At 32.9% G+C, this 13,521-nt stretch overlaps 1 protein-coding gene across 1 annotated transcript; it reads right to left on the reverse strand.

Moving 5' to 3' along the window:
• Positions 1-906: 906 nt before the first annotated feature.
• LOC107922631 (aspartate--tRNA ligase, chloroplastic/mitochondrial) lies at positions 907-6,222 on the reverse strand. The gene is made up of 15 exons (XM_016852741.2): positions 5,771-6,222; positions 5,546-5,689; positions 5,304-5,413; positions 4,918-5,029; positions 4,723-4,794; positions 4,444-4,535; positions 3,990-4,110; positions 3,383-3,505; positions 3,099-3,294; positions 2,806-2,993; positions 2,635-2,706; positions 1,907-2,005; positions 1,718-1,798; positions 1,391-1,448; positions 907-1,306 (listed from the first exon to the last, which is right to left on the reverse strand). The coding sequence occupies exons 1-15, from the start codon at positions 6,122-6,124 to the stop codon at positions 1,134-1,136; spliced, it is 1,995 nt and encodes a 664-aa protein (XP_016708230.2). The 5' UTR covers positions 6,125-6,222; the 3' UTR covers positions 907-1,133.
• Between the last annotated feature and the right edge of the window lie 7,299 nt (positions 6,223-13,521).

A 13,521-nucleotide genomic window follows, 5' to 3' on the forward strand; every position in this document is an offset into this window, starting at 1 on the left:
ATGCTACATAGTACTCATTGATGTGTTACACATTCTCTTTTCCATTAATTTCACTTTTGGTTTAAATGTGTACAAGTTGGATAAATGGGCCAGAACTTTTACCATTTATAGATACAAATTTAGGGGAGAAGATTGGATTTTTAGAGATTTTTAGTGTTAGCATTGGATAGCTTTATCACTCAAAACAAATTAATTTGATTGCTTGCACTCATCCTTGCAATTAGTAAATTTTAGTTATTGATCTTAACATATGCAAAATATTATATATTATTATCTTGAGATTACAACATCCTTTCTAAAGGTAAACTCTGTATGTTAAATACCTTTTATTGACGCATAAATACATCTTCCAAGAGATCATAATTAATATTCTGTAAAAATTGTTTTCATAATAATTAAAACTTTTCTGTTTTGAAAAGAAATTGTGCAAAAAAAACTTTCAACTAAATTTAAAATAAACTCTACTTCAAATTTCTCCCAAACTCACAATTTCAATGTTAAAATGAACCTTCATCTTCTTTTTCATTAAAACAAATCCCCATTTTCAATATTAAGAACTCAAAATAAGATGGAACAAAAATGGCAAAAAGGAAAACCCATTTTCTCTGCTTTGAGACATTACAGGCTTTTATCGAAATTAATGGAAAAAGGAATGTGTAACACATCAATGATTTTTAGTTAATGTTAACATCGAATATTTTATTTAATTAAAAATTATTCAAACATGTTTTTCTAACACCCTTAATAACTCTAGTGGCAACAGAAAACATTAGGTGCCTACTTTGACCAAAAAATCTTTAGATGCCAAAATGTTAAATTTTACATAATTTGGCTACCAATTTTTCATAGTAAAATGAGTTTTGAGGTCTGATGCGACATTGAAAACAATAACCGAACTTGCTAGCATACCATAAACAGCCAATAGTTTATTTAGGTAAAAAGAATCAAATCATTCCTAAAATCAGCCATCCGTAAAGCACAGTTAAAATATAAAACAGGGGAAGAAGGGGGAACGGGGACGATTGCTGTATGTTTTCTAACTTTAAAGGGGCATAAACAATGGTGATTAAGAAAAGGCTAATTAATGGCCAGCCTAGTTGGGTTCGCATTGAGACAGGCAAATCAAGAAGAAACTACTGGGCTTGCTGCAGTGACAGATCTTTCAACTGTTGGATATCCACTTTTGATGGTGCTCGAGTGAGAGCACACTGAGCAGTACTCGTCTTTGGGAAAGCAATGACATCTCTGATTGAATTTGCATCCGCTAACAACATAACCAATCTATCCAAACCATATGCGATTCCCCCTGTGAATAGGTAAAATAGATAAAATAACAACTTAATTCCAGGTAGAAAAATGACAATTGTTTCGTGGCCTAGGCATGTCATACCATGTGGAGGAGCACCCATGTCTAAAGCTTCCAGAAGATACCCAAACTTATCTTCAGCCTGTAAATAACATAAAACTCACATTTCTATTTATTTGGACTGTAAAAGAACTGAGACCTCAGACATATTGATCTTAGCTTTTCTATGATCTAAAAGCATTCTGGTTTTTTACATTCTTTTAGGCCAGTTTGTATAGGACCAGGCCATCACATCGACACTAGTTAGAAAACAGAACAAATTTGTGTAACAGGCACAAGACTTGCCCAGTTACATGACGCTAACAATAACCGTTGGTTTACAAATTGTTGAATAGCTTAAGGTTTTCTCACCTGTTCAAGAGAGATGCCAATAGTTTCCAATACTTTCTGTTGGATCTCACGTTTATAAATTCTTAAACTTCCTCCACCAATCTGAAAATGCAAGAGGCAATAATAATTCATTCAGTTACACCATCTATAAGAGATAGCCAACCAAATCTTTACCCTTTAAAGTTTCTAAAAAGCACATAATATAAATACCTCAACTCCATCATAAACCATGTCATAAGCTAAGGCACGTGCAGAAGAAAGATCTCCCATGTCTTCAGGGTTTGGTGCAGTAAATGGATGGTGCAAGGGCTACAATATGAGTACATTTTCATCAACAGGCAGTTGCAAACGGAAAATATTGTATTCTACAAAACTGAAACTTCCATATATATAAATATTAATTTAACAATCTAAAACTTCCATATAAATTATATTAGCAAGCTAAAGCTTTCACCAAATTATGTTGTGGATGTAAAAACAAAAAGAAATTATAAACCTACATTTTGAAGTATCGACTTGTATTTTGATAAAACAGAGAGAACTTAATAATACTATCGAAAACTAAATCTTAAAATGCAGCTACTCTGTTAATTCCTCAAAAATGACAATCACACTGATATAATAACAAACTAACATAGGAATAAATTATAAGATATAAAAAGGATATACAAAGGGGCATATCATAAAAATGCCAATTCTTTCTTAAGAATATATAGGGTTCAGTTTTGGCAAACCAGCGGTGGAGTTTTTTCAACTCCACAAGCAAAGTTCACAAGGTGCCACATGTCCAACCCTAAGGGCATGCGCCACCCTTTTAACCTTAATTGTGGAGTCTAAAAACTCCATTAGCAGTGTATCAAATGAAAAATTTTTCATGCATATGATATATATCAATTATTTCAATAAAATCACCAAAAACATAAGAGAATGATACAGACCTCAAGCCTCTGTTCTGAATCATTCCACTCAAACATTGGGAAATCAGTCACCCACAAAATTGAATGCCTAGACTGCATTTCAGAATTGAAGCAAATGCTTCATTTTAGAGAAAATAATAAGAGAAGCAACAACCATGTGTATTTCAGATAGAAGACTGGTCAGGAACTTACATGGTCAACCAAGCCCAGTTCGTGGGCTAAGAATACCCTAAGTCGATCTAAGGTTCTATTAACTGATGTCTGATGGCCCACTGCAAACAAGATCAGATCACCTGGTCCTGCAGAGCATTTTCTCAAGAAATTTTCTCTGTTTGTTGGACCCAAACTGGATACTAGTGCTGGAATTCCTTCGACCTCCCCTAAAAAGAATAATAAAACCATCATGCCGAGATTTACAAATAGCAAATCAACTTTTCAAAGGAGGGGGGGGGGATCCGAACTAGGTATGGAATATTATCAATTACCATCATCCAAGACCTTAAGGAAAGGTAAACCCTTTGCTCCAGACTTGATTGCCTCATTATAAACATCACCTTTCTTAAGAGCTGTGTTTGAAAATCTTTTAGCACCTGAAGGCACACATATTGTTTTGATAATCCCCCCATTTTTTAATGTATCTGCAAAGAGCCTGAAGGGAGAGTCTAAGAAGACATTAGATACCTGCAGCTCCAACAGGGGGGTAAAAGTTAGAAAACACCAGATAATGAAGTAAACCAGCAAAAACTAGACAACATGTGCAAAAACTTACATTTTTCAACTCAAGATCAAATCTGATATCAGGACGATCAGAACCATATCGATCCATTGCCTCAGCATATGTGAGTCTTGGGAAAGGGTTAGGTAGTTGCACGCCTTTAATCTCTAGAAAGACCTGCATAAAATAAGCTTTCTTAACCCTCCCATAATGTGAAGATACCAAAAAGATCTAAAATTCTTGTATATGCATTAACTATTTCAAATGTCCGATATGGTGAGAGCGATCAGCTTCAGTCCTTTAACTAAAAAGGCAGAGTGCCAAAAAGCCCATTGATGAATGCCTTGGGTGTCTACCTAGAGCATCAATTACCAAACCTAGCTAGACTAACTAATGGGCTATGAGGCAGTGTAGATTCAAGCCAAGCCACTTAGAAGGCCCACAAGCTGAGCCATGAAGCTTATCTCAAGCCTGAGCTGAAGATGAACAGGCCAGTATTTAGTTAAACTCCCCAATTTTAGGTAAGTGAAAAGTGTAACTTAACATTTGAACCCCTTCCATTGAAACATACCAGAAAATATTTATGAATACTTACTGCTGAAAGAAATTGTGGAGCTAGGACTCAAATTATCTTATAGCATATAGGCCACAATTCACAAACCTTTCTAATTAAATCTTCATTAAGCCTAAGCATGTCCTCCAACGGAATGAAGGCCATTTCCATATCAAGCTGTGTGAACTCAGGCTGTCTATCTGCTCTCAGATCTTCGTCTCTAAAACATCTGGAAAAAATTATATCCTGGTTATAGCCCAATGATTTCTCACAATACCTAGTTTTTGGATTACCCCTAATTCCTAGCAGGAAAAAGGATATTCTAATCCCCTCTTCTTTTTTTCTCTTTTTTGTTTTCTCTCTCATAACAAACATAGGAAATATAAATCAAACCGAGTCTCGTGAATAGAACAGGATCATGCTAACTCTCAACACGGGGGTCGAGAAACTTGGTGAAATGGGCCTGAGTAAATCAGTTCTTCACAAAAGAGAAATGCAAAAAGCTTATCAAGATAGGAGACAAATTGCATCACTACCACACAATGAAAAGTAAAAAGTTTACCTTGCTATTTGATAGTATTTATCAAAACCAGAAACCATCAACATTTGCTTGAAGAGCTGTGGACTTTGAGGCAAAGCATAAAATGTTCCTGGCTTCAAAATATATATAAGAGTGAATCAGACCTGTTCCATTGTCCCCATGATATAGGTAATTGACGAACACTAGAAAATTTAACACTTATTGACTGAATAACAACCAGTTAGGATGCAAAGATCTCTGACACCATACAAGTTCTTCATGCTGTCCTAAGGCATTTAATAGCAGCTTGATCATTAATACCTGGATTCTCGAGGGAACCAAATAATCCCGAGCACCTTCTGGAGTAGATCTAGAGAGCATTGGGGTTTCAATCTACCTTATAACCATGAACAGGTCAGAACCAAAACAGAGACTGAACATGAATCAGTAGAAAGTAACTAAAGAAATAACACTAAAATAAATTACTGTACTATAACAAACGTAATAGGGTTACACCTCAACAAAATTATGTACATCCTCTAGATATCGTCGAATGAGTTTCACCACTCTATGACGCAGCATGATGTTGAAATTCATTTGCTGTCGGCGTAAATCAAGGTATCGATATCTATGAGACAGGTATCCCAACAACAAACATCAATTCAGAGTCTCAAATATATCATAAGGAAAACATTAACAATTAATTGAATGGCTTGTGAAAATTAAAGATTTTTAAAAGCAAAAATCTAAAAACATATTGTAAAACGAATCGAGGCAAGTCATTAGGAACAATGTAGCTCATTATTTATCCCTTCTTATGATAAAAGACAGTATCAGTTTTATCAGCTAATAAAGTGCATAGCTTTTCTTGGACTAATTGAATTAAATTCCAAGCTGACTACCTCAAACGGATTTCCTCCTTGACAAAATCATTTGCATCATCCGCACTAGTAACCAACAATGGTAGTTTTGATCTTACAGCATTCAATATCTGAACATGCTCTGCGGCGACCTGGCAGACATAATTGACATCTAATTAAATACATAGTAATAAAGAATAAAAGCATAATAAGCTCAAATATATTAATACACCTCTATTGAGCCGGTTTTCATTGAAAGCATAAGCTCAAACACAGTAATATACCTCTATGGAGCCGGTTTTCATTTTCTTATTAACAGACTCACTGGGCCGAGACCGGACAAAACCGTCAACAGCAACTACATACTCAAGCCTCAAGTCTTTAATAGCTTCATGGGCATCAGGAAACTCACCTGGAAGTGATGTAATCTATAATTCGAAAACAGTAAAACAATCAGTCAAAAAAATTCACAATTTCATTCATAGAAAAAAGTTGAAATAAGTAAATACCTGGACAATGCCGGTGTGGTCTCTGAGATTAAAAAAGGTAAGGCCACCATGGACCCGGTGGAGAGCGACCCAGCCGCAAAGACGGACCCGAGAACCCACATCTTGATTAGACAAATCACCACAATAAGCGGTACGAGAGACCCAACGGAGAGAGTCAGAGAGAGGGGGTATGGGGGTGGGAGTTTCAGGGGAAACGGAAGGAGGAGGAGATTGAAAAGTGGAAGCAGAAACAGAGGAAAGGGTTCGGGTTCGACGGTTCCTTGGAAGCGATTTTGGAATTAGAATGGAAGGGAAAACAGCGAGAGGTCTGGCGCGAAAGGAGAGGATAAGGAAGGATTTGAGAAGCACAGACATTGTGTTCTTAAGGCCTTTTGAGTAAAGTGAATGAAATGGGGGTTCGGGCAATCTTTTAGTTTAGGGACACAAGCAGAAAACACAGGGTTTAATGGATTGGGTGCTGGCGTGCGAAGCACGTGGCTTCTATATTGTTTAAAAAATGGACTTTAAAAATCCGTTTAGAAATCGTTCCCAGTATTATAAAATAATTAAATAAAAGAACACTTAAATTAAATGGAGAATTTTCTTTTCATTTATAAAAAAGTTATATATAAGCCATTGACATTTAATGCAACATAAATGAATGAAGCTTATTTAACTGTTTCATTAACACATTAAGCATCTTTAATGATGAATAGGGGTTTTAACTCATTATTTTTATAAATGTTTAAAGGTTATAGATATCCATTTAATGTATTTACAACACTCCCCCTTAGATGTCCTTTAAAAAAAATGTGTCTCATTAAAACATTTATTAAGAAAAATCCTGTGGGATAAAAACCTAATGAAAGAAAAAAAGTACACAATCTCCTATTACAAGTTGCCTCATTCAAAACCTTTACCAGGAAAATCCAGTGGGATAAAATCTTGGTTAAAGAAAAAGAGTACAACATGTTTTTTACTCCCCCTAATAGCAACATCACATGATATTTTCCTATAAAGGAAAATTACATATCTTCTGGATATGTTGGGTTAATAACATTAGTCAAACACACTCTCGGCTTGCCTCATGCATTATAATTATTTCAGCATGATTTGAAGAGACAGCAGTCAATGTCTACTTTGTCCAACGCCATGTATGGTAGTACCTCCACATGTAAATAAATATCTCGTTTGAGATCGACCTTTATGTGGATCCGATAAATATCCAGCATCGCATAACCAATTAATAGGGATTTTGAATCATTTGAATAAAATAACCCCATATCAATGGTCTTTATGAGATATATAAATACATGTTTAATTCCATTCCAATGTCTACGTGTTAGAAACGAACTAAATCTTTATAACAAGTTTATAGCAAAAGCTATATCAGGTCTTGTGTTGTTTGCAAGATACATCAATGCTCCTATGGCACTTAGATATGGTACTTCAGGACCAAGAAACTCTTCATCATTCTTGCAAGGACGAAATTAATCTTTATTCACATCTAACGATCATACAACCATCGGGGTACTCAATGGATGTGTTTTATCCATATAAAATTTCTTTAAGATCTTTTTCGTATAAGTTGGCTGATGGACATGAATTACATTTTTTAAATGCTCGATCTGCAGGCCAATACAAAACTTTATTTTTTTCAAGATCTTTCATCTCAAATTCTTCCTTTAAATAATTTACTGCATTTTGAAGCTCTTCAGAAGTTCTAATAATATTTAGATCATCAACATAAATAGCAATTATCACAAAGTTTGATCTATACCTTTTTTATAAAAACACATGGGTGGATTGGATCGTTTTTATAACCTTTTTTTAACAAATATTCACTAAGATGATTGTACCACATACATCCAGATTGTTTTAATCCATATAAACTTTTCTTTAATCTGATAGAGCAATTTTCCCGGGAAACTATATATCCTTCAGGGATTTTAAATCCTTTTGGGATTTTCATATAATTTTCACTATCAAGTGTACCATACAAATAGACTGTAACAACATCCATTAGACGCATGTCAATTTTTTCATGTATTGCTAGACTAATAAGGTATCTAAACGTGATTGCATCCACCATAGGAGAATATGCTTCTTCATAATCAATGCCGGGCCTTTACGAAAATCCTTGTGCTACAAGTCGTGCTTTATATGTTACGAATTCATTTTTCTCATTTTGTTTTCGTACAAATATTCATTTATATCCTACCGGCTTTACATATTTAGGTGTTTGGACTATAAGTCCAAAAACCTCACATTTAGAAAGTGGATTTAATTATGCTTGAATTGAGTCTTTCCATTTTGACCAATCTTTTCTATTTCTACATTCCTCAATAGATTTAGGCTCAGGATCCTCATTTTTTTTTTTGCTATTTCAATAGCAACATTATAAGCAAAATTGTTGTCGACAACTATATTTTTTCGGTTCCATCTTCTTCTTAAAGTAACATAACTTATTGAAATTTCTTCGTTATCACCATTTTCAGGTACCTAAACCTCTTCTGGGGTTTTTTTGTTAGTTATATCTTTGGTCTCTTCTTGGGAACTTGCCTTTACAATATTACCATATTGAATAATTGCTTCTTTCCTTTTACGAGGATTTTTATCTTTGGAACCGATTGGCCTTCCACGCTTCAGGCATAGATTACTTTCCTTTGCACTAACAATTTTCCCTATTGGGATATCAATTCGTATTAAAGCATTTTCAGCTAGTATGTGAGATTTTATAATTCTTTTTAGGTCAGTAAATGAATCAGGCAATTGATTAGTGATGTTTTAGAAATGTATGATCATTTGAACTTCTTGTTCACACTGACTTGTGTGAGGATCTAATTGAGATAATGATGATTCATTCCATATAATTTTTTTTACCAGTTGTATTTTCTCTCCCCCCTAATGTTGGGAATGTTGTTTCATTAAAATGACAATCAATAAATCGTGCAGTAAATATATCTCCAGTTAATGATTCAACATATTTAATTATAGAAGGAGATTCATAACCAACATATATTCCCAACCTCCTTTGAGGACCCATCTTTGTGCGTTGTGGTGGAGCAATTGGAACATATACTGCACATCCAAAAATTCTAAGATGGGAAATATTTGGCTCCTAACCAAAAGCCAATTGTAATGGGGAGTTACTTATTATAACTTGTTGGCCTTAAGCACACAAGTGCTGTTGTATGTAAAATAGCATATCCCCAAGCTGTAACGAGGAGTTTTGTTCTCATAAGCAGTGATCGAGCTATTAGTTGGAGGCATTTGATAAACGATTCAGCTAAACCATTTTGTGTGTGAACATGAGCTACAAGATGTTCAACTTTTATCCCAATTGACATACAATAATCATTAAAAGCTTGGGATGTAAACTCACCAGCATTATCAAGACGAATAGTTTTGATTGCATAATCTGGAATTTGTACTCTTAATCGAATTATTTGAGCAAGTAGTTTCGCAAACACCAGGTTGCGAGTCGATAATAAACACAAGAACAATTTTCCTTAAGAACAAGAGACACAAGAAAAATCCTTGAATTCAAGAATCTTTTGGTTCTTTAATAGGTGTCCAATTGAATTCTCGATGATTCTTCGCATTATAATATATCCGGGATGGCCTAATCGGTCATGTCAAATAGTAAAAGTATATGGTTCTACAAACTTCTGGTTTGTAGTAACATGTGACTCAATTGCACTAATATGTGTATAATATAAACCTGATGAAAAAGTAGGTAGTTTTTCCAAAACATATTTTTTTCCACATTCAACATTTGAAATATATAGATATTCAATATTTTTCTCTCATAGTCTCAATATGATATCAATTAAGACGAATATCATTAAAATTCAATAAATTTCTTTAAGACTTAGTGGAATATAAAGCATCATCAATGACAAATTTTGTACCTTTAGGTAATAAAATAATAGGTTTTCCAGAGCCTTCAATAAGTTTTAAACTACTTGATATTGTATTAACATGGGCATTACTCATTTTCAAATGAGAACAATATTTTTTTTATCATTGCGTATTGTATGTGTTGTAGCACTATCTGCAAGACACATGTCTCTATTGATTTTGGGTCCATCGAAATTTTTTTGAATATTAATATTCTTCATAAAAATAAACAAAATATAATATGAGAAACATTGCAAATATTTATTAAATATATAAATTATTCTTTATGCAAGAAAATAAAACATACTTAAAACAACATAAAAATGTCAAAATAACATCAATTTTTCTAATTATTCTCAAAGAAATCTGCCACATCTAGGTGAGTTATATTATTAAGGTCATTAAATTTATCACCCTCGTAGGCATGGTCAGTTTTAATATTATAGTGAATATCTTTATCTTTTGCCTCCATTTCATCATTTTGGGATATAAAATTTGTCTCCATATGCTTTCCCTTCTTTTCAATGAATGCTTGATAAAGTTTCACTAAATGCTCAGACGTACGACAGGTACGTGACCAATACCCCTTCATACCACATCAGTAGCATATATTCTCAGCAATCTTTGAAGGATTATTTTGACCACTTCTTTCTTGTCTTTCATTGTTATTCTTATTATGGTGTTTAGAATTATCATTGTTATGACCACCATGATAACGATTGCTAGTACGTCCTCGACCACGTCTCTCACTATGTCCACGACCACGACTGTAGCCTCTATATTTTCTATTTTCATAATTATTGTGTAATGCTACATTCACTTCAAGGAATGGTGCAGAACCAGTGGGACGAATTCCATGATTTTTCATCAACAGCTCACTATTTTGTTCAGCCACCAAAAGGCATGAAATCAATTCATAATACCTTTTAAAACCTTTTTCACGGTATTGTTGCTACAGAAACACATTAGTAGCATGAAAGGTTGAAAATGTTTTCTCTAACAAGTCCTCATCAATTATGTTTTCTCCACATAATTTTAATTGAGAACTAATTTTGAAAAGTCCTTAATTGTATTTACTTACAGTCTTAAAATCTTGCAACCGTAAGTGCATCCAATCATAACGAGCTTTAGGGAGTATCACCATTTTCTGATGGTCAAATCGTTTTTTCAAAATTTTCTACAATTCAAGAAGGTCTTTCACAGTGAGATATTTCACTTTTAATCATTCATGTAGATGATGACAGATGAAAATCATTGCTTTTGCCTTGTCTTGATTAAATGCTTCTTGATCTGCTAATATAGTATTTCCTAAACCTTTAGCATCTAGGTGAATTTCAGCATCTAACACCCATGACAAATATTCTTGCCTGAGATGTCTAAGGTCGCAAATTCAAGTTTGGCAAGATTTGACATTATAATCACTTGAATCAAAATAATAAAAAAAATATTAGTAAAATAATAAGCATTCTCAATCGTAAAATAATTCAATTATATATACCAAATTTGCTAAATAATAATATGTATGTCAAATATTGGCATAGAGAGGAATAGTCATAATAATAACTTAACACAAATTACATTAATTGAAATTTATTTTAATAAAAAAAACATGTATATATAATTATCATTATTAGATTTGAGTTGTAAAAATAAATGTGCAAATGTTACCCAAAGCAAATATTTCATCTAGAGAATAAAATAAAAGAATTATGAAATATGTATACCGTATATAGTTTAATGAGAATTATACGGGCAAATTATATAAAGTCGAAATGACGTGAACTTCACTATGAACTCGTAGAAGCTCTACTGATAACGTGTTATAAAATAATTAAATAAAAGAACACTTAAACTAAATAGAGAATTTTCTCGTCTCCTCTTTTCAGTTATAAAAGAGCTATATATAAGCCATTGACATTCAATGCAACATAAATGAATGAAGCTTATTTAACTACTTCATTAACACGTACATTAAGTATCTTTAATAATGAATGGGGGGTTTTAACTCATTACTTTCATAAATGTTTAAAGGTTATAGACATCCATTTAATGTATTTACAACACCCAATGGTTTTTATCCAGTTCCGAAATCATGAGTAGCAATTATTGTATAAAAAATGGATTTTATTCATTAGTCCGATAGTTTAAACCTAAAACATTAAAAATCCAAAAAATAGTTTGGAGGGTTTAGATGAAAATAAAAACATGATTAAAATATGAGTTGAGTTTACATTTAAATATTCAAAGTTCGAGTTTATCTTGGCCCAATTCAACTCCAATAATGTAAACATTGATAAATACTAACTTAAAATGAAAAAAATGATAATAAAGCCTTGGCACAATTAGGAAAGGCGAATGCCTTAGGTCTTTAATACACAAATTCAAGATCAACAACGCGCATTACATATGTTGGTCTCGAAAGTCCCACCGCAAGCTCTTGTCATGTGTGGATTTCACTTTAGATTAGTTTGCTCGCAGTTTAGATTGTTAAACTTTCAATATATATATAATTATTAAATATTAAATTAAAAATAATATTATCATAATATTTTTAAAAAATTAAAAGGTTAAACTTTGCTTATTAGTCACTATACTTTATAAAATTTATGAATTTAGTCCCTATACTTTAATTTTGTCATTTTTATCTATGTGCTTTTGAATTAATCAAATTTAGTCCCCATACTTTTTGAATGTTGAAATTTAGTTCTAATCAAAATAGTAACAGTTAAGTCCAGTTTGTTAAATTCAATTACTAGTCATGTACTACACCTACAATTATTCTCCAATTAGATCATTTTACATCCTTATACTTTTCAAATTTTGAAATTTTAGTTTTTATACAAATGATTGTCATTAATCTATTTCTAGATTTTCAGTGAGCAATAACAATATGACATGCAAGTAAACATATGATAATATGTTTAACGCAGTAATTCTGGAAATAGCATAACATAATGAATTTAATAGTTATCGTTTGATGAGAATTGAAATTTTAAATTTTGAAAAGTATGGACTAAAAATGATCAAATTAAAATATAAGAACTAAATCTATAACTTTCATAAAGTATAGGGACTAATAGTAGAATTTAACCTTTAAAAAAGAATATGGGTGAACCTATAATGGACTTGGTAATTATTTATAAATATGGATGAGCTTAGACAAAATTAGCAATATTATGCTGAAAACAGGGCTTTTTTACCCCAATAATAAAAAAAATTAATATCTTAAATGGTATGCCCACCAATTTATTTATCAAAATGGTATCATTTGAACAGTAACCCCGAGAGGTGTTTGAGAAGGGGTGACACCACCCAACTTTTTCACTAAAATCATGAGGCCATCATTACGTCATTATAAGGTTATAAAAAATATATTTTATTGATGGTGCCACCCTATAGCACCAGTATGAAGAACAACCGAGTAAAATACAAACAGTATACGAGTTAAAATTTGTTTTTTAAATGGGTGGAGAGGGAAAGCCAGACGGCACCACTGCTTGTAAAAGAAATAGTAACATGTGATTGACAAGCAGAAAAAGGGGAGTAACAATGGGAGATTTCAAGCCTGAGAAAGCAAAATAAAGGGGGGACCCTGTGACTGTCCTTCACGTCCAACGCAAGCGATCAGACTGATGCCGCCTAATAGTCAGGCCCACTATATATAACCTGAATTTTCCCCCAATGTCCCTATTTTTTTCATTCCTCTTAATCCACTATATATAACCTAGCCCCCTTCCCAACACTTGTTTGTATGTTTAAAAAAAAAGGCACTTTAGGGTTAGAGAAAAGTGGGATTTGTGTTGGAAAGAGAAGAAGCATCCTATTTTTAATTTTTTTTGTAATTATTATTTGTTTGTTTGTTTGTTTTT

The sequence above is a fragment of the Gossypium hirsutum genome, chromosome D01, assembly GCF_007990345.1.
Source record: "Gossypium hirsutum isolate 1008001.06 chromosome D01, Gossypium_hirsutum_v2.1, whole genome shotgun sequence".
In the NCBI taxonomy this organism is placed as follows: Eukaryota; Viridiplantae; Streptophyta; class Magnoliopsida; order Malvales; family Malvaceae; genus Gossypium; species Gossypium hirsutum.